Here is a 22,210-nt window from a genome sequence, read left to right on the forward strand (position 1 = left end):
TCTGCGTGGGTTTCACCCCCACAACCCAAAGATGTGCGGGGTAGGTGGATTGGCCACGCTAAATTGCCCCTTAATTGGAAAAAAAAATAATTGGATACTCTAAATTAAAAAATCAAAAACAATTGCTGGTAGTTGTGCCACTGGTAGGGGGGCTTCTGCCACGGCTGGGGGAAGTAGCGAGGGTTGGCCAGGAGGTGGGCTGTGGAGTCGGGTAGACGGGCATGGAGCACCATTGCCGTAGCCTGCATGGCCGCAGGCAGCCCACTGTAAACTTAGGGCCACAGGTTCCAGGGCACCCCCCTAGGTGCCCTCTGGCCCCTAGCCGATCCATCAGTGGGATGGGCGCGCTCCAGCAAAACCATCTTGTTGGCTGGGATGAGTGTGTGTGGGGACTGTAATGTGTATATATGGCTGCAGCTTGTCAGCTTCCCACGTGTCAATCAGGGACCCGGCGAATCCCGCACTGTTTTTCATTAGAATCGATTGTGTTCCACGTGGTGCCGGTGCTCGCCCCTCCACAGCCGCTGAATCAGTCCAGGTTCGGCGCCAGCTTTGCTGATCCACGAATCCTGCCCCAGCATCACCACTTCGCGCCAGATTCTCCGATTCTGAGGCTAAGTGCGGATGATCCCTGTAAAAAAATCAGCGTCGCCCCCTCACCGATGCTGCGACCGGTGAGGGGCTGGCAGCCACGCCACGGAAAACTCCCGGCCTCCACAAAATAAATGGCCGGGGAATTGCTGGGCCCGTGGCCACTACTCCCCCTCCTCCAGGGGCATCTCAGGGGCTGGTTTAGCACAGTGGGTTAGCAGCTGGCTTGTAATGCAGAACAATGCCATGCAGCGCGGGTTCAATTCCCGTACCGGCCTCCCTGAACAGGCGCCGGAAAGTGGCGACTAGGGGCTTTTCACACTAACCTCAATGAAGTCTACGTGTGACAATAAGCGATTATTATTAGATTGTGCCTTCCATCTCGTTATCGCCCTGGGGGTGCATTGCAGGACAAGTGTTTGAACTATGCATGTGGCAACAGGTTACGATTTTAGATCAGTGAGTTTGGTAATCGATACAAGCGAGAGTTCGAGCAGACCTAGGGCCCGGTGGTGAAGGAGTTAATGCCTGGATGCAGTGAGAGTGACAGCGGTGTGTCCCCGTCCCTGTGTGTGTTTCTCTGGTTTCAGTTCAGCTGGAGTGTGAGGACCAGGGGCTCCGCGGCTAAGATCACAGGCGTCCAAACCAGCTGCCTCAGCCACCAGTGTGCTCAGGTGCTCTGAGGAAGATCGTAAAATAATTTGAAGGCCCCCCCCAAAAATATGGCAGGTTTTTTTTAAAGCGAGCAGAGGACAGTCTGCTTCTCTCTCTCTCTCTCCGCTGCTCAATATGGGTTGCTGCATCTCCAGAGGTGAGTCTAGTCTAAAGGATGAGAAATAACCCACTCGCTCCCAGATCAGGCTGCACCCCTTACTTCAATTCCGCCCCCCTCGCCGTGGTGCTAAATGGCTGTCCCGGAATTGCAAGGAGACACTGCGCTAATACGGTGGTTTAAATCAATCTGTTTTGTTGTTGCTATGGTTACATGTACCAATGGAACAGGACTTCACTGCCGGTGTCAGCTCTTTGTTTGAGAGAGTAGCAGTGAGCATAGAGGGGGAGAAAATTGACAAAGATACCCAAAGCTACATTCAGTGCTCGTTTGTTGGAATAGTCTAGAAATGCCCAGTCACCTATTCTGCGTTTGCCTTTTTAAATCTGTGGCAATTTAATCTCCTGTAATTGTGGCCACCATGCTGCAAATACTATTGTTATCTTACAGATGGGAAGCAAAGGGAGTGTAACCAGCAGGCACGATCACCATTGCATCAATAATTCCTCTAAATAAAGCTATTTGATTCAATGGAGTGGCCCGTCAGAGGTCTGAGCGGGACCAGATTCACAAGGACAACATGTCCGTTTCCCCCAAGGGACACAGGGGGTGAACCAATTGCATTTTTGCAAGAGTCTGACAGCTTTGGAGAGAATTCATTGAGATTCCCATTTGGAAGCAAGTGGACATATTAGTGAGAGGCAGCACGGTTTTGTGAAGGGGAGGTCGTGGCTCACGAACTTGATAAGAGTTTTTCGAGGAGGTCACAAAGATGATTGATGCAGGTAGGGCAGTGGATGTTGTCTATATGGACTTCAGTAAGGCCTTTGATAAGGTCCCCCATGGCAGACTGGTACAAAAGGTGAAGTCACACTGGATCAGAGGTGAGCTGGTAAGAACTGGCTAGGTCATAGAAGGCAGAGAATAGCAATGTAAGGGTGCTTTTCTGATTGGAGGGCTGTGACTAGTGGTGTTCCGCAGGGTTCAGTGCTGGGACCTTTGCTGTTCATAGTATGTACAAATGATTTGGAGGAAAATGGAACTGGTCTGATTAGTAAGTTTGTGGACGACACAAAGGTTGGTGGAATTGCGGATAGCGATGAGGACTGTCAGGATACAGCAGGATTTAGATTGTTTGGAGACTTGGGCAGAGAGATGGCAGATGGAGCTTAATTCGGACAAATGTGAGGTAATGCATTTTGGAAGGTCTAATGCAGGTAGGGAATATACAGTGAATGGTAGAACCCTCAAGAGTATTGACAATAGTTCCGGTTGCGGCAGGGATGAGCTAGCCGCACGTTTCGGCGGCTCCAGCTCCGACGGAACTTCGGGCTCTTTTAAGAGCCCCAATGGGGACTTGGACGGCCGTAAAACCCGGTGCGAGGCGTGAGGGAATGGAGCCCCCCCCGAAAGACAGAGGGAAAAACCGGCGGCGGCGGCTGCAGCCCAAAGAATCTGCAGCCAGAAGATCAGAGAGAGAGAGAGAGGGAGTGAAACAAAATGGCGGCGGAGAAACCGCAGGTGACATGGGGGCCTGAGCAGGACGAGGTGGTGAGACGGTGCGTGGACCTGCTGAAGAAGGAGGTAATGACCCCGTTGTTACAGGCAATTGAGGGGCTTAAGGAGACTTTAAAGACCCAGGAGACGGAACTTTGCGTGGTGGAGCAGAAGGTGACAGATATTGAGGACGAGGTCCTGGGCCTGGCGGTTAAGACTCAGACGCACGAGGCACTTCATAAAAAGTGTGCTGACAGGATTGAGGCCCTTGAAAATGGAGCGCGAAGGAAGAACCTTAGAATACTAGGTCTCCCGGAGGGTGTGGAAGGAGTGGACTGTGGAGCGTACGCAAGTAAGATGCTGAGCTCACTGATGGGTGCTGAGGCCCCTGCGGGCCCCATGGAGGTGGAGTGGGCAAATCGGATCCCGGCGAGAAGACCAAAAGCGGGAGAACCACCGAGGGCGATAATCGTGCGATTCTACCGCCTTAGGGACAGAGAAGAGGTCCTGAGATGGGCCAAAAAGGTGCGGAGTAGCAGATGGGAGAATGCGGTGGTAAGGATCTACCAGGATTGGAGTGCGGAGGTGGCGAGAAGGAGGGCGAGCTTCAACCGAGCCAAAGAGGTGTTGCATAAAAGGAAGGTGAAGTTTGGGATGCTGCAGCCGGCAAGACTATGGGTCACGCATCAGGAGAGACAATATTATTTCGAGGCGGCGGAGGAAGCATGGTCCTTCATCAATGAAGAGAAACTGGACCGGAACTGAGGGACTGATGCTGCAGGGAACTGTTATTGTTGTTATTATTGTTTTTGTTAATGGGATGGTGAAAGTTAAGCGAGAAGTAAACAGGGAAGGGGGGGACACTGGGGAAATGTGGGCGCCGGTGAGGGGGGAGAGGCGGGACATAGTCAGAGAATGGGGAAGGAGAGGGGGAGGGGAAAGGGAGCTGCGCCATAAGAGGCGGGACAGGTAAAGGGATGTTCCCGCGCCAGAAAGAATAAGGCAGGAAATCAGGCGCAAGGCGGATGGGAGTTCCCTCACACCGGGGGGCCGAGCAGCGAGCAGGAGTAGCCGGGTTCAGTTGAAGTCAGCTGACTTACGGAAGTGATATGGGGGGAGCAATCAAGCTAGATAGGGATCTAGCAGGGGGGGGGGGGGGGGGGGGACAACTGGGTTGCTGCTGTGGAAATCCAAAAGGAAATGGCTAAAGAGAAGGTGGTCGGGGGCGGAATGCGACGCTGGGGGAGCAAGCGGGAGCGCGGAGGCGGGATATGGGACTGGCCTAGAGAAGGTAATGGCTAGTCGACACGGGAGGGGGGCAGGTAGCCCCCCAGTGAGGCTGATCACGTGGAACGTGAGAGGCCTGAATGGGCCGATAAAAAGGGCCCGAGCGCTCGCGCATTTGAAAGGACTAAGGGCAGACGTGGTTATGCTCCAAGAGACGCACCTAAAGGTGGCGGACCAAGTTAGGCTAAGGAAAGGATGGGTGGGACAGGTGTTCCACTCAGGACTGGACGCAAAGAACAGAGGGGTGGCCATTTTGGTGGGGAAACGGGTAGCATTTGAAGCAAAGAACATCGTAGCAGATAGTGGAGGTAGATATGTAATGGTGAGTGGTAGGCTGGAGGGAATGGAGGTCGTGTTGGTTAATGTGTATGCCCCAAATTGGGACGATGCGGGGTTCATGAGACGGATGCTGGGGCGTATTCCGGACCTGGAGGCAGGAAATTTGATTTTAGGAGGGGACTTCAATACGGTGCTGGACCCGGGGCTAGATAGATCCAGCTCAAGGACTGGAAGAAGGCCGGCAGCGGCCAAGGTACTTAAGGGGTTTATGGACCAAATGGGAGGAGTGGATCCATGGCAATTTCTTAGACCCAGGGCTAGGCAGTATTCCTTCTTCTCCCACGTCCATAAAGTGTACTCCCGGATAGATTTTTTTGTTCTAGGAAGGTCATTGATCTCTAGGGTGGAAGAAGCTGAATACTCAGCCATAGCGGTTTCGGATCATGCCCCACATTGGGTGGACCTGGAAGTAGGAGAGGACAGGGAGCAGAGAACACTCTGGCGATTAGATGTGGGACTGATGGCGGATGAGGGAGTGTGTGCAAGAGTGAGGGGGTGTATCGAGAGATACCTGGAGGTCAATGATGACGGCGAGGTCCCTGTGGGAGTGGTCTGGGAAGCACTAAAAGCGGTGGTCAGAGGAGAGCTGATTTCTATTGGGGCCCACAAAAGGAAAACAGAGGCCAAGGAAAGGGATAGATTACTGGGGGAGATTTTACGGGTGGACAGGGAATTTGCAGAGACCCCGGAGGAGGAGCTGTACAGGGAGAGGAGACGACTCCAGACCGAGTTTGACCTTCTGACCACCAGAAAGGCGGAGGTACTGTGGAGGAAGGCACAGGGGAGGAGGTATGAATATGGGGAAAAGGCTAGTCGCCTGTTGGCGCACCAACTGCGAAAGAGGGCAGCAGCGAGGGAGATAGGAGGAATTAGGGATGAAAGGGGAGACACCGTGCGAAGGGCAGGAAAGATAAATGAGGTGTTTAAGACCTTTTTTGAAGAACTGTATAGGTCTCAGCCCCCAGAGGGAGAGGAGGGGATGCGGCAGTTCCTGGACCAGTTGAGGTTCCCGAAAGTGGAGGAGCAGGCGGTGGCAGGCCTGGGGGCGCCGATTGAGGTGGACGAGGTTATTAAGGGACTGGGAAGCATGCAAGCAGGGAAGGCCCCGGGGCCAGACGGGTTCCAGGTGGAATTCTACAGATAATATGTGGACTTGTTGGCCCCGTTGTTGGCAAGGGCGTTCAATGAGGCCAGGGAAGGGGGGACACTACCCCCGACAATGTCGGAGGCGACGATATCGCTAATTTTGAAGAGGGACAAAGATCCGATGCAGTGTGGGTCCTATAGACCTATTTCACTATTGAACGTGGACGCCAAACTGCTAGCAAAGGTGCTGGCATCGAGGATAGAGGACTGTGTCCCAGGGGTGGTGCACGAAGACCAGACAGGGTTCGTAAAAGGGAAACAATTGAATGTTAACGTGCGACGGCTATTAGGGGTGATAATGATGCCCTCAGTGGAGGGGAGGCAGAGATAGTGGCGGCAATGGACGCAGAGAAGGCATTTGATAGGGTGGTGTGGGAGTATTTATGGGAAGTGTTAAGGAGGTTTGGGTTTGGGAACGGATTTATTCGCTGGGTTAGACTACTTTATGGGGCACCAACGGCAAGCGTAGTTACAGGTCGACATAGATCGGAGTATTTCCGATTATATAGGGGAACAAGACAGGGATGCCCGCTGTCTCCATTGTTGTTTGCGCTGGCAATTGAACCTCTGGCCATGGCGCTGAGAGACTCCAGGAAATGGAGAGGGGTGACTAGAGGGGGAGAAGAACACCGAGTCTCGTTATACGCGGATGACCTATTGCTATACGTGTCGGACCCAGCGGGGGGGATGATAGAGGTTATGCGAATCTTGAGGAGGTTCGGGGAATTTTCGGGGTATAGGTTAAACATGGGGAAGAGTGAATTATATGTGATACATCCAGGGGACCAGAGTAGAGAGATAGAAGGCTTACCGCTAAGGAAAGTGGAAAGAAACTTCCGATACTTGGGGATTCAGATCGCTAGGAGCTGGGGAACCTTGCACAGACTTAATCTGACACGGCTGGTAGAACAAATGGAGGAGGACTTTAAGAGGTGGGACATGCAGCCTTTATCGCTGGCGGGCAGGGTGCAGGCAATTAAGATGATGGTCCTCCCGAGGTTCTTATTTGTATTTCAATGTCTCCCTATTTTAATCACCAGGACCTTTTTTAATAAAATAGATAGGAGCATTACGAGCTTTGTGTGGGCAGGGAAAGTTCCGAGAGTAAGGAGGGGGATCCTGCAGCGCAGTAGGGACAGAGGAGGACTGGCACTACCGAATTTGGGAGATTATTATTGGGCCGCCAATGTGGCAATGATACGTAGATGGATGATGGAGGGTGAGGGAGCGGCGTGGAAAAGGCAGGAGAGAAGGTCCTGTAAAGGGACGAGTCTAGAGGCGCTGGTGACGGCGCCGCTACCGTTCTCACCGAAAAAGTACACCACACACACTGAACATATGGGGACAGTGGAGGCGACAGAGAGGGGTGTGGGGAGCCCTGGTGGGGTCCCCTATCAGGAACAACCATAGGTTCGCCCCAGGAAGAATGGATGGAGGATTTCAGAGCTGGTACCAGTTGGGAATTAGGAAGGTGGGAGATTTATTCATAGATGGGACTTTTGCGAGCTTGGGAGCACTGGAGGAAAAGTATAAGTTACCCCGGGGGAATTTCTTGAGATATATGCAGGTGAGGGCGTTTACTAGACAACAGGTGAGGGAATTTCCCCGGCTCCCGACACAGGGGATACAGGACAGGGTGCTTTCAGGGGTGTGGGTCGGAGAGGGCAAGGTGTCAGAGATTTATAGAGAGATGTGGGAAGAGGGGGAGGAGTCGGTGGGCGAACTAAAAAGAAAGTGGGAAGAAGAATTAGGGGAGGAGATAGAGGAGGGTATGTGGGCTGATGCCCTAAGCAGGGTAAATTCCTCTTCCTCATGCGCCAGGCTTAGCCTGATTCAATTTAAGGTGCTACATAGAGCACACATAACGGGGGCAAGATTGAGCAGGTTCTTTGGAGTGGAGGACAAATGTGGGAGGTGTGGCGGGAGCCCGGCAAACCACGCACATATGTTTTGGGCGTGCCCGGCACTGAAAGGGTATTGGAAGGGAGTGACGGGAGTGATTTTGCAGGTGGTGAAGGCCCGGGTCAAACCAGGCTGGCGGTTAGCTCTATTTGGAGTTGCGGAAGAGCCGGGAGTGCAGGAGGCGAAAGAAGCCGACGTTGTGGCCTTTGCGTCCCTCGTAGCCCGGCGCAGGATCCTACTCATGTGGAAGGAGGTGAAACCCCCCGGACTGGAGGCCTGGGTAAACGATATGGCGGGGTTTATTAAACTGGAGCAGATAAAGTTTGCCCTGAGAGGATCGGCTCAAGGGTTCACCAGGCGGTGGCAGCCATTTCTCGACTACCTAGGGGAACGTTAGAGGGAAGACGGATGACCAGCAGCAGCAACCCAGGGGGGGGGGGGGGGGGGGGAGGGGGGGAGGCAGTTGAGTATAGGTCAATAGAGTACGAGGTTTTGTTACTTGTATATTATTACTACTATTATTATTATTGTTAAAAAGTTTAAAAATTTCTGTTTTGTTACTGTTATCGTTTCGCTTGTTTTGTAAGCGGGAAAAATGTTGCTCAGGGAAAAAAATTTCACTAAAATATATTTTTTTAAAAAAGAGTATTGACAATCAGAGAGATCTAGGTATACAGGTCCACAGGTCACTGAAAGGGGCAACACAGGTGGAGAAGGTAATCAAGAAGGCATACGGCATGCTGGCCTTCATTGGCCGGGGCATTGAGTATAGAAATTGGCAAGTCATGTTGCAGCTGTATAGAACCTTAGTTAGGCCACACTTGGAGTATAGTGTTCAATTCTGGCCGCCACACTACCAGAAGGATGTGGAGGCTTTAGAGAGGGTGCAGAAGAGATTTACCAGGATGTTGCCTGGTATGGAGGGCAATAGCTATGAATAAACTCGGTTTGTTCTCACTGGAACGACGGAGGTTGAGGGACGACCTGATAGAGGTCTACAAAATTATGAGGGGCATAGACAGAGTGGATAGTCAGAGGCTTTTCCCCAGGGTAGCGGGGTCAATTACTAGGGGGCATAGGTTTAAGGTGCAAGGGGCAATGTTTAGAGTAGATGTACGAGGCAAGTTTTTAACACAGAGGGTAGTGGGTGCCTGGAACTCGCTGCCGGAGGAGTTGGTGGTAGCAGGGACGATAGTGACATTTAAGGGGCATCTTGACAAATATATGAATAGGATGAGAATAGAGGGATATGGACCCAGGAAGTGTAGAAGATTGTAGTTTAGTCGTGCAGCTTGGTCGGCACGGGCTTGGAGGGCCGAAGGGCCTGTTCCTGTGCTGTACTTTTCTTTTCTTTATTCTTTGTTCCACGTGGACAGTGACCCAGAGCCGGGATCGAACCTGGGACCTCGGCGCCATGAGGCAGCAGTGCTACTCACTGCACCACTTTTTCCCAGGGGTCAATTACTAGGGGGCATAGGTTTAAGGGGCGAGGGGCAAGGTTTAGAGGAGATGTACGAGGCAGGTTTTCTACACAGAGGGTAGTGGGTGCCTGGAACTCGCTGCCAGAGGAGGTGGTGGTAGCAGGGACGATAGTGACATTTAAGGGGCATCTTGACAAATACTTGAATAGGATGGTACGAAGTCTTACAACACCAGGTTAAAGTCCAACAGGTTTGTTTCGATGTCACTAGCTTTCGGAGCGCTGCTCCTTCCTCAGGTGAATGAAGAGGTCTGTTCCAGAACCACATATATAGACAAATTCAAAGATGCCAAACAATGCTAGGAATGCGAGCATTAGCAGGTGATTAAATCTTTACAGATCCAGAGATGGGGTAACCCCAGGTTAAAGAGGTGTGAATTGTCTCAAGCCAGGACAGTTGGTAGGATTTCGCAGGCCAGATGGTGGGGGATGAATGTAATGTGACACAGGATCTGCTCAGACGAGGAGGAGCGTAACAGACATCTACAGACGTTGAAAGATGCCCTCGTACGAACGGGATATGGCACTCGATTCATCGATCGACAGTTCCAACGCGCCACGGCGAAAAACCGGACCGACCTCCTCAGAAGACAAACATGGGACACAACCGACAGAATACCCTTCGTCGTCCAGTACTTCCCCGGAGCGGAGAAACTACGTCATCTTCTTCACAGCCTTCAACACGTCATTGATGACGATGAACATCTTGCCAAGGTCATCCCCACACCCCCACTACTTGCCTTCAAACAACCGCGCAACCTCAAACGAACCATTGTTTGCAGCAAACTACCCAGTCTTCAGAACAGTGACCACGCAGAATCGCCGAGCAGAAACTTATAGCCAGGTTCCGCACACATGAGTGCGGCCTCAACCGGGACCTGGGATTCATGTCACATTACATTCATCCCCCACCATCTGGCCTGCAAAATCCTACCAACTGTCCTGGCTTGAGACAATTCACACCTCTTTAACCTGGGGTTACCCCATCTCTGGATCTGTAAAGATTTAATCACCTGCTAATGCTCGCATTCCTAGCATTGTTTGGCATCTTTGAATTTGTCTATATATGTGTTTCTGGAACAGACCTCTTCATTCGCCTGAGGAAGGAGCAGCGCTCCGAAAGCTAGTGACATCGAAACAAACCTGTTGGACTTTAACCTGGTGTTGTAAGACTTCGTACTGTGCTCACCCCAGTCCAACGCCGGCATCTCCACATCTTGAATAGGATGGGAATAGAGGGATACGGACCCCGGAAGTGTAGAAGATTTTATTTAAGACGGGCAGCATGGTCGGATCAGGCTTGGAGGGCTGTACTTTTCTTTGTTCTTTGTGGTCACTTCTTCTAACAGGTATTTATTTCCCGACTTCAGAACCTGAATTCAACTTTCCAAATTGCCCCAAAGGCACTTGAACGCACTCTCTGTATTACTGATCCACTCACACAGCAACAAAAGGACTAGGAATTGAAATGAAATGAAAAATGAAAATCGCTTATTGTCACAAGTAGGCTTCAAATGAAGTTACTGTGAAAAGCCACCAGTCGCCACATTCCGGCGCCTGTTCGGGGAGGCTGGTACAGGAATTGAACCGTGCTGCTGGCCTGCCTTGGTCTGCTTTAAAAGGCAGTGATTTAGCCCAGTGAGCTAAACCTAGACATTTCAAAGCTGCAAGATTCCGAGTGCAAAGAGATCAAGGAAAATTCATCCACAGCTATAATGGGTTGAACATCGAGGGCGAAGGAGGAGATTGCGAAGGACCAGGGAGAGTGAGGAAAGAGAGAGAGAGGAACGCGTGTGGAGAGAGACGGAGAGAGAAGGGCAAGAAGAGTGAGTGTGGAAAGTGAAGGGAGGGAGGAGTAAAGGGGTGAAGAGAGGACTGGGGGGTGGGTAAGTAGAATGAAGATAATGACTGAGTTCACTGTAGGTGTAATACGAGGCCCACAGAGAAACCATTATCAGTATCCCCGTGGACTATGAGCTTCCCAGGTAGTGGGCGAAGACCCACTCGGCTGGGGCTCGTAAAAGCATAAAAGCCGGCTCGAGCAGGGACCGCCATGCTTGCTGCCTCAACGAGGACTGTGATTGTAAATAGTTACTACCGTGGGCAGACTTCATGTTTAAAGTAAAATAATTCTTTACCCTTCTTTCTGCTGGCTTCCTTGGTCACTAAGTAGGCTCCCTGTGAGTGAAAGGTAAGTGAGGAGAGAGGGTTACCACAAAATGGTGGACCATCTTACGGGGATAATTAGACAAGGGAGGAGATATAAAGAGATGACATCGCAATGGTTCACTGTTTTAGGCCTCACCCAATATTCTGCTTCATTGACTGGGAGTTTCATGCCTTGCCCATGCAGGAATCGTCACGGGCGGAACTTCAAATTTGACAGACCAGCCAAAGTTCGAGCGGGAATTTCCAGTTCCATGACTGGCAGGACTGGAAGAGCTCAGTCATTGGGCACGATCTTCCGGCTGCGTCACGCCGGTAGCTGCCAGGAGAGGCCTCTCTGGGATTTACCCAGCTTGCCACGCCCCGCGAGATTTAATGGGATGGGTGCCGTCCCCTGTGGGTTGGGTCAGTATTTTGCAAATCTGCGTATTAGAGTGCGTAGCTAGTCTCACTCTAATATGCAGCCCACCTGACCTACCCGAGTGACAAACAGGGACCAGTTGGAACTGCACTTGGGAGGGGTCTCCCAGGGGATGGGAGGCCCCAGGGTGGTTGGCCTCCTGGCATGGTGGCACCCTGGCATTGCTGGTGCCATCTTGGCATTGCCAGCCTGGCAGTGCCACCTAGATGCCAACCTAGCACTGCCAAGGTCCAGATGGCACTGCCAGGGTGCCAGGCTGGCAGTGTGCCCACGCTGGGGGTGTCCTGCCCACGTGAGGTGGGGTGCCCTGCCCGAGGACCCTTATAGGTGAGTCGAGGCTTTGGGGGGATCAGCGGTCCGGGGCGGGGGGCCTGTGGAGAGTGTTGTGGTGGCGGTGCCGATTCGCCTCCGGAGACCGCAGTGACCGCCCAGGCCTGGCATACTGCCACGAAGTGGCCCTTTTTGCCGCATCCTTTGCAGAGGGATGAGCGGGCCGGACAGCGCTGTCGGGGGTGCTTGGCTTGCCTGCAAAAATAGCAGCGGGGCCCCCCGGGGTTGCCTGGCAGTCTCGCAGCACAAGCTTGTGGGGGGATGTGGGATGCACGGAGTCGGTCACGGGGGGGTTCCACGCTGCCCAAGGGGTTGCTGCGCAGTCGGGGATGTAAGCGCGAGCGTTTCGGGAGGCCACATCCAGGGAGCTAGCAAGGGCCCTGCCTCCTATGTTTTCCTTTATTTTACCTGCCAACATTCTTTTTTCTTTGCTTTCCAGATCTATTCACGTCTCGAGTAACAAGTCATGGAGCACCCACAGGTTTTGTTGGACCTCTTGACAGTGAAAATGACAACTTCCTGTTCTTTCCTATCTCCTTAACTGGTCCAGCTGGCTCAAAAACACTCCGGGTGGTGAATCTGTGGAACTCTTTGCCACAGAAGGCTGTGGAGGCCAAATCACTGAGTGTCTTTTGTTGCTAACTTTTGCCTTGTTTTATCACCTTTGCTCTTGAGTCGCCAGGTATCTTTATGATACCGCCACGTGGTTCAAGTCCGAGTAATGATCAATAATCCAATACACGATTAGTAAGATTTAAATCAGAGCACATTTATTATACACAGTAATCACTACTCATGTACAAATTCTACGTCTAAGCTACTTCTTACAGCTAACAGGCCAATACTTAACTTGGAACTGGCCCACCAGGTCAGGGAAACAAATGGCCTTTCGTTCGGGTTCTGAGCCTGCGGGATTCGAAGTTGGCACAGATTGGTAGCTAGGAGCGCCTATCTCGTAGCGAGCGTTGGAGTAAGACTTACTGGATATCGGCGGCGGCTGAACCAGTCACTGTCAAGGGTTGTTTCGCGTTGCTGAGCGACCCGGTCAAGAAGAACGATTTGAACTTGGGCTTGATTCTTATCGTCCCCAGGGGCTTCCCACCTTTCGGGGCAGACCCTGTACCTGATTCCAAGTGATTGGACTTTGTCCCAATCACTTGGTTCGATTTTCTCCAATGCTGGAGCGGTTCCCTGATCGATGGGCGGTTTTGAGGTGCTCGTTCACCTCCTTTTGTGTAGGCTTCTGCTGGCGCCGAAGAGTCTGGTTTTGCTTTGTGTGTCTAAATGTTGCTCTTGTTCCCGGGGATTGCTCATTAGTATGCAGATGGCTGGTGTTTTGTTATGCTGATGGTTGCTGGTATCGATCTTGTCTGGCCTTTCCAGAGGTAAATACTCAGTCAACCTTCAGCTGCTCGTTTGTGTCCTGTTGGCTGACTTTCCCATCAGCCTTTGCCGTTCGCCATTTTAAATCGGGAGTTAGCCATTCTAAATCGGGAGTTAGCCATTTTAACTGGCTACACTTTAAAACAGAGATAGGTGGGCAGCACGGTGGCGCAGTGGTTAGCATTGCTGCTTCACGGCGCCGAGGTCCCAGGTTCAAATCCCGGCTCTTGGTCACTGTCTGTGTGGAGTTTGCACATTCTCCCCGTGTTTGCGTGGCTTTCGCCCCCACAACCCAAAGATGTGCAGGGTAGATGGATTGGCCACGCTAAATTGCCCCTTAATTGGAAAACATGAATTGGGTACTCTAAATTTATATTAAAAAAGAACAGAGATAGATAGACTTTTGATCAATAAGGGGTTATGGGGAGAAGGCAGGAGAATGGGGATGAGAAAAATATCAGCCATGATTGAATGGCCGAGCAGACTCGATGGGCCGAGTGGCCTAATTCTGTTCCTATGTCTTATGTCTTATGGTCTTATGAGGTGTGACTGACTCGGTATGACAGTGCATATATGGTGCTGGAGACACAAAACTACAGGGCAACGCCCTTCACTTCCTTGACCATGATAACTGCCAGTGATAGTTTCTTCATTCGAGGCACTAATGTCAATGTCCCGGCGGACGACTCCTAATGTCGAAAAGAGTGGGAATGAGTTACTAAATCAGGAAGTGGTAATTAGGTGACTCCACACTTGGTTTTGAAAGCCTGCAGATTCTGACAGGATGGCAAGTTGGAAAACGGCGGGAAGATCCTTGGTTTCGAAATCCTGGGAAGAATGTGTTCGAGGAGGAGGCGATGTATTGAGTCTTTATTTCAACACAGTGAAGATTGTGAGATGTGCAGGGTGGTATATTATGGAGCTTAGAAAGAACAAAAGAGGAAATGTTGGAGCATTACTTTTGGATTGATAGGAAATTGGGGATGGGATTGGAACAGGGAGCAGTTAGAAGCTAGAGAATTGGCGTGTTTCTTTTGTTGTACAGTTCATTATTTATCTCTGGTGCAGACATTTTTACATCGCTATCAATATTTTAAAATTATTTCCTCTCTTCAGAAATCCTCACAAATACTTGTGAAAAAGCCAGTGATATCCCTCAGATTCCAGTTTCTCAGGAGAAGAGAGAATCTCCACAAAAAGCTGAAGACCAAGAGGTCTGTAAGGTAATGTCCCCCTGCGACATCATTATACACGAGCACAAAATAATCAATTAAAGGCAACAAGAAAATACCCTTAACCATCCACCCTCTCCGGGCTGCGATTCTCCGTAGCCCACCGCCAGTAGCAGAGTTCCCGACGCGGCGGAGAATCTTGCGCAGCGCCATTCCCATTGCGATGCTCCAGTCTTCCACTGGCAGCGGAATTGAAGTTCGCACCCCGCGCTGGCGGGAGCATGCAAATGGGTCATTTGAACCCATTTGCATCCGTTTAATAGGCTGGACACCGGATTCTGCACACATCCGTGATGCTCTGGTGCTCTCAGCTGGGATTCACGCAGGCGTGGATTGGTGCAAGTATTTGCCAGCATGGCCCTGATGTGGTGGGCCTTGGGCTGGGCCAAGGGGGTAAGTATTTAAAGTAGGTGCTCCCAAAGTCTATCTAGGAGTTAAGCGCTTTCACTTCTCTTTTTCTCAGCCAAAGGCTTTTGATGTGGTCAGGGGCTGTCAATCATAGTTAGATATTTATAAACATTGTGGTTAGGTTCAAAGCAGGGTACTTGAGATGCATTCAAGCATGAATGGAAATGAAAAGAAACAATCCAGACATCTGAAAACTATTACCCTGTCAATTGCTACTAAAAGCTATTTCTCTTTGAAAGTGAGGGGGTTTAAAGCCTTGTGATGTGGCTTTGATTTTCTATGAAGTAGCAGCTGCTTTCTGCACCTCTGTCTGAGGCAGCAGGTGTAAGGGGCAGGTAAGTGAAAATACAGTGATTTTCACTGTTGCTGCTCTTTAGCTTCCAGGCAAGGGTGACTGATGGAGGGGGAGTCACAGATATGGAGGGTGGCTCTGATACAGGGGGGGTCTCTGATTGGGGGGGGGGCTCACTAATGGGGGGGCTCTGATATGGGGTTAGATATGGGGGTCTGATGGGGGTTTCAGATGGGGGACTCAGATGGAGGTCTCAGATGGGGGACTCAGATGGGGGTCTGGTGGGGGGGGGGGTTGGGTCACCATCATGTGTGCATGCTGTGTGTGCGTGTGCGGGAGGGGAGGGAGTGATCCAGCAATTCTGGGGGGGGCAATGTCCCTACTTGTCAGTGGGGAGGGGGAGGAGGCAGGATTTCCATTCTGGGGGGAGGGGGCCAGCCCCTGGAACTTGATATTAGGCCGCCTGCTCAAAATGGAGGCCCGATAGCAGGCTTCAGAATTGAATCCCAAGCACCAGCACACACCAGGAGCGATCCACATCTGGCGGGAGAACACAGTCTGGCAAAAGGAGAATCCTGCCCCTGATGTACCATTTATAAAATGGCGGTCCTCTAACATTGCTACTTAGCTGTGTACTTGAAATCCTACAGTCAGTCTTTCCACCTAGTCCACAACACTGAAACCTCCCTGGTCAAAGTCACAAACAATCTGAGGGTTGTGACTATAGTGTATTCTTGTCCTCTTCAACCTCTCCACAGCTGTCAATACAATCATGCACTGATTATTTCCTCCCTCCCTTCCTGTGTCTCTATATGGATTAGAGCCAGCGTCATTTCTCCATCATTACTGCGGGGTTGTTGCAGTTCTGCATGTTCAACGTTAAACTGAAGATAAGCCAGAATTATTGCAGTTCGCCCTCTTGCTGAGGCCGAATCTTGGTTTGGTGGCCCCAATCTTTCCCCTTTCCTGTATGCCTGTTGAAACTCAACCTGACTGTCTTACTCAAATCCCACCTGATCTTCAAACGCTGTATTTAGTCCACCACTAAAACTGCCAACTTCCACTTCCAAATCGTAACACAGTAACAGATCTACTATGTTCCCATTGCCACTGAAGCTCTTGGCAATGCCTTGGAAACTCCTATTGATGCCACTGGCACTACTAGCCTCGACTTTACAAACACACACACCAACAACCCAAGTTACACCCTCTGTAAACCATAAGACTATAAGACGTAGGAGCAGAAGTAGGCCATTCAGCCCATTGTTTCTGCTCTGCCATTCAATGTGATCATGACTGATCTGATATATCCTCAACTCCACTTTCTACCTTATCCCCATAATCCTTGATTTCTTTACCGATTAAAACTCTGTCTATCTCAGCCTTGATTAACAACCCAGACTCTGCAACCCTCTGGGGTAAAAGAATTCCACAGATTTACTCCCCTCTGGGAGAAAAAATTCCTCATTTCTGTCTTAAATGGATGACCCCTACCTCTGAGATTATCAGGATGTGGAGATGCCGGCGTTGAACTGGGGTGGGCACAGTAAGAAGTCTTACAACACCAGGTTGAAGTCCAACAGGTTTGTTGTGAATCACTAGCTTTTGGAGCGCTGCTCCTTCATCAGGGGGGTAGCACAGTGGTTAGCACAGTTGCTTTGCAGCTCCAGGGTCCCAGGTTCGATTCCCGGCTTGGGTCACTGTCTGTGCGGAGTCTGCATGTCCTCCCCGTGTCTGCGTGGGTTTCCTCCGGGTGCTCCGGTTTTCTCCCACAGTCCAAAGATGTGCAGGTTAGGTGGATTGGCCATGCTAAATTGCCCTTAGTGTCCAAAAAAATGTTAGGCGGGGTTACTGGGTTACGGGGATGGGGTGAATGTGTGGGTTTAGGTGGGGTGCTCTCTCTAAGGGCCGGTGCAGACCCGGTGGGCCGAATGGCCTCCTTCTGCACTGTAGATTCTATGATCAGGAGCTGCTCTCCGAAAGCTAGTGATTCAAAACAAACCTGTTGGACTTTAACCTGGTGTTGTAAGACTTCTGAGACTATCCCCTCTGGTCCTAGACCTGTCTGGCAGCAGCCTAGGAGCTAGACAGTGCTTCAGGTAGGCTTTGAGGCCCTCTCTGCCTCCCTGGCTTCAGCTTCAGACACAGGCCATCATGTGGCCTGGATGTTAAGAGCACTTTTCATTTTGAAGTTAAACATGTTGCTGAGAGGAAATGGCCACCTTGGAGCCCCCCCCCCATTGAATCCTGCTGCTTCTTGAATCTGGAGGGCCTTCAGCTTCAAGAGCCCACCCGCAATAAGACTGAACATTAAGTTTGTCCTCTGGCCATCAATTGGCCAATTTGGGGAAAATCACAGCCAGGTGACTGTTACCCACACAACGCGGGGACATAAGCCCCGTTTGACCCCAACATTGGGATCTAGTGGCCCTTAGGGGAAATCCTGCCCCGCATTAGCCTCAGCACTCTGAGAACTATTCTTTATTCAAATTAACACCCAGTGACTCCTGGTGAAAATTGAGAAAGTGCAGATACTGGGTAAGAAAGCCTGACCCCTCCCTGTTCAGGGGCCCTGGACTCCCACATTAAAAATGGCTGCATGGCCGACACTGAGAGAACTTCAGATGCTAATGGAATTGTACCACAGCGTGGTGAAGTGGGGAAAAGATTGCAAAGGGGAGACATAATTGCACTGTTGAACTAATACTTTCTTTTGATTATGTTTCAGCAAGACAGGATGGATTTCTGCTGGGACCCCATCATACAGGTCGGCATCTCTTTCATCGTGTTATACTGTCCTAAACGTGGCTAAATGCAGGACCACATTTAGAGAAAAGGAATAAGTTGACCAGAACTCTCTTAGTCCTAAATGCATTGTCCAGTGGAGTGCAGAGCTAGGTAGAGGACAAAGTTCCTGGGTTCAATTCCAGCTTGTGTTTTTAATTATTCCGGGAATGTAGGCATTTAAAGCATTTGGGCGGCATGGTGGCACAGTGGTTAGCACTGTTGCTTCACAGCGCCAGGGACCCGGGTTCGATTCCAACCTTGGGTGACTGTCTGTGTGGAGTTTGCACATTCTCCCCATGTCTGCGTGGGTTTCCTCCGGGTGCTCCGGTTTCTTCCCACAGTCCAAAATGTGCAGGTTTAGGCTGATTCGCCATGCTAAATTATCCTTTCGTGTCCGAAAGGTTAGATGGGGTTACAGGGATAGAGAGGACTGTGGGCCGAGGTAGGTAGGGTGCCCTCTCGGAGAGTCGGTGCAGATTCGATGGGCCAAATGGTCTCCTTGTTCACTTGGTAGGGAGTCTATGATTCTATGAATGTAGGTGACATTACTTATTCCAGGAATGTACATGGTGATACGGTCTGGGACACTACTAACGTAAACCGGAGGAGGAAAAACACAATGAATGAATAATAGTTAAATGCCAAGCATGAGCTTTGCCAAGTACCGGTCTTGTTTCTGAGCCAGAAGGTTCAAGCCTCACTCCGTAACATCTAGGCTGCCGCTTCAGTCTGTGCTGAGGGACTGCTGCACTGTTGGTGATACTATTTGTTATACCGTCAATTCACTGTGAGACTGTGAGAACGAGTGAATACTAGGTTTTATTTTCCAGGAACTCGCCTGCCAGTATCTGCTGTACAAATGAGTGCCACCCACAGGTGGCCGGTCTATATATCCCCCGGTGAGGGCAGAGCCAGAGGCGGAGCCCACCGGGGTTCCAGTACAGTACCTGGAAGTAGACCGCATTATCATTTCCAGGTCATAGGTCACAGCACTATACAGACAGTTCATACTTAGGTGAATACATTCACCACACTGTTTTTCAGATGAAACATTAAACCAAGGACAATCTGCTCTGACAAGTAGATTTAAAAGATCCCATGGCACTATTCAAAACTTAAGGGCCCTCCCCCATGTCCTGGATAATGTTGATCAAAACATGGGATTTAGGGGCAGCACGGTGGTACAGTGGTTAGCACTGTTGCCTCACAGGCCCCAAGGTCACAAGTTCAATCCTGTCTCTGGGTCACTGTCCGTGTGGAGTTTGCACATTCTCCCCATGTTCGCGTGGATTTCTCCCCCATGTCATGATATGCAAACATGCACATAATGGTATACAGACAGGCAGCTAATGAACACAGAGAACAGGAATGAAAATGAAAATGAAAATTGCTTATTGTCACAAGTAGGCTTCAAATGAAGTTACTGTGAAAAGCCACGAGTCGCCACATTCCGGCGCCTGTTCAGGGAGGCTGTTACGGGAATTGAACTGTGCTGCTGGCCTGCTTTGGTCTGCTTTCAAAGCAAGCGATTTAGCCCTGTGCTAAACAGCCCCTTAACATGACCAATGAGCAGGCAGGACACTCAGGGATGGGATCTCACTATAAAAGACATGAGGCACTCACTCTCCGCCTCTTTCCACTGATGAACATCTACAGAGTGAGTCAGGGTGTATGTACAGTATCACACCTCCAGCACATGGATAAGAGCTAGTCTGGTTCAGTCAGACAGAGTAACCACGCTTAGGTTAGCAGAGAGTCGAACTCATAGAGAACTGTGCTAACTGTGCTAACTGTGCTACTAGTTCAATAAATCAGATTGAACTAACTTCAAGGTCTGGAGTATCTTTTGGTCAAAGCTGCATCCAGTTGCAGCCAGTGTTATCGCAGAGTACATAACACAACATGCTACCAGGAGACTGCTTAATCTAGGTGGTTTACCTCAGTCCGTTCCATGACGACCAGCAACTGTATCCTGGCACCATGGAGAAGATTCGGGCTCCTCACCAGCTCAGGACCTCCGGCAATCTCAGTGCCAACTGGCGGACATTCAAGCAAAAGTTTTTGCTGTACCCCGAAGCATCAGACCTCGTGGGTGAGTCTGATGCCAGGAAGATCGCTCTTCTCCTCTCAACAGCGGGTGATCAAGCCATCGAACACTTCAACTCTTTTCACTTCACCGAAGGCCAGGACAAGACAAAGTTTCAGACCATCCTGGACAAGTTTGACAGTCACTGTGAAGTGGACACCAATGAAATCTTCAAGCGCTACATTTTTAAGCAGCGTCTACAAGGTAAAGATGAATCATTCAACTCCTTCTTAACTAATCTCCGACTGCTAACGCTGTCCTGCAACTTTGGTGACATTGCTGACTCTGTGATCAGAGACCAAATTGTTTTTGGCGTTCACTCTGATCCACTGAGAGAGCTGCTACTGAAAATCAAGCATATGATTCTGCCAGTCACGATTGAAACATGCACAGTGCATGAGCACGGCAAAAATCGCTATGCCCAGTACAAATCAGCTGAAAATGAGAAACTTGCCTCCCACGAGGCAGAGAATGTGCAGGCCATCTCCCGGATGCAGCGCCTCAGCATTGATGACGGTGGCCATTTTGCGCGCTTTTCCCGGGGCCCCACGCATGCGCGATGCGAACGGGATAACGAAGCGGCCGAAAACCACACTGCGCATGTGCGACGACGCGTGGAGCGTCAGGACGCCAACATCATGACGTGCTCGAACTGCGGCAACGGCCATTTAAAGAAACACTGCCCTGCAAGAGGCATGTGATGTTTAAACTGCGGGAAGCCTGGACACTATGCAGCCTTGTGCAGGTCTGCACCACCAGTCAGGGGCCACGCTCCCAATTCCGAAAATGGCACGTTCAGAGTGTGCAACAACGATTACAGGATTCTGATCCTGGCAGCACAACGGATCCAGAGGAAGAATGCCTGGACTCTGCCTACTGTGTGGGCATCATCACAAAATGTGAACATGCCACATCCAACTCATCCCAACTCCAGTCATCCTCGCTGTGGATTCTGCGGATGAATGGCGTGCGGTGATGCAGGTTAACCACTGCTCCATCCAGTTTAAGCTGGACACAGGTGCTTCTGCCAACCTCCTCTCACAGGCAAATTTCAGATGCATCCAGAAGCCACCCAAGGTCCTTCCAGCAGCCTGCAGGCTCCTGGACTACAATGGGAATGCCATCACAGCACTAGGATCCTGCCATCTGCTCGTCTCCAACCGGAGCACCCATGCTCAGTTACGTTTTGAGATTGTCAAGCCAGACAGGGCATCCCTACTTGGCGCGCACCCCTGCAAGCAGCTGAACCTCGTGTAGCGGCTTTACGCGACCACGTCCCCCAATGAGGATCTTCAGGCCGGCATTGATTATCATAGAATTTACAGTGCAGAAGGAGGCCATTCGGCCCATTGAGTCTGCACCGGCTCTTGGAAAGAGCACCCTACCCAAGGTCAACACCTCCACCCTATTCCCATAACCCAGTAACCCCACCCTAAGGGCAATTTTGGACACTAAGGGCAATTTATCATGGCTAATCCACCTAACCTGCACATCTTTGGACTGTGGGAGGAAACCGGAGCACCCGGAGGAAACCCACGCACACATGGGGAGGATGTGCAGACTCCGCACAGACAGTGACCCAAGCCGGAATCGAACCTGGGACCCTGGAGCTGTGAAGCAATTGTGCTATCCACAATGCTACCATGCTGCCCACGGTAGCATTGACGACATCCTCGCTCAATATCCGGATGTGTTCGACGGGATGGGCATGCTGCCATATCGATACAAGAATCTGCTACGACCTGATGCCAAGCCAGTGGTCCACGCACCATGCCGGGTCCCGGCTCCGCTGAGGGAGCGCCTGAAGGCACAGCTCAAGGATCTTCAGCAACAGGGCGTCATTTCCAAGGTAACCAAACCGACTGACTGGATTAGCTCGATGGTATGTGTTAGAAAGTCTTCGGGAGACCTGCGCCTCTGCATTGATCCCAAGGATCTCAATAAGAATATAATGCGTGAACACTACCCCATCCCGAAGCGGGAGGAACTCACCAGTGAGATGGCACACGCATGTTTTTTTACCAAGTTAGATGCGTCACATGGATTCTGGCAAATCCAGCTGGATGAGTCCAGCAGAAGGCTCTGCACCTT

At 50.9% G+C, this 22,210-nt stretch overlaps 1 protein-coding gene across 1 annotated transcript in view; it reads left to right on the forward strand.

The window, feature by feature from the left end:
* The first annotated feature begins 1,160 nt into the window (after nt 1-1,160).
* Nucleotides 1,161-22,210, forward strand: part of fam131c (family with sequence similarity 131 member C) — a 58,428-nt gene continuing 37,378 nt past the window's right edge. Inside the window, 3 exon segments of the mRNA XM_072478293.1 lie at nt 1,161-1,402; nt 14,431-14,537; nt 17,975-18,013. Of these exon segments, the coding sequence (XP_072334394.1) occupies nt 1,381-1,402; nt 14,431-14,537; nt 17,975-18,013 (168 nt within the window). The 5' untranslated portion in view covers nt 1,161-1,380.

Source organism: Scyliorhinus torazame, chromosome 16 (assembly GCF_047496885.1).
Source record: "Scyliorhinus torazame isolate Kashiwa2021f chromosome 16, sScyTor2.1, whole genome shotgun sequence".
NCBI classification, from domain to species: Eukaryota; Metazoa; Chordata; class Chondrichthyes; order Carcharhiniformes; family Scyliorhinidae; genus Scyliorhinus; species Scyliorhinus torazame.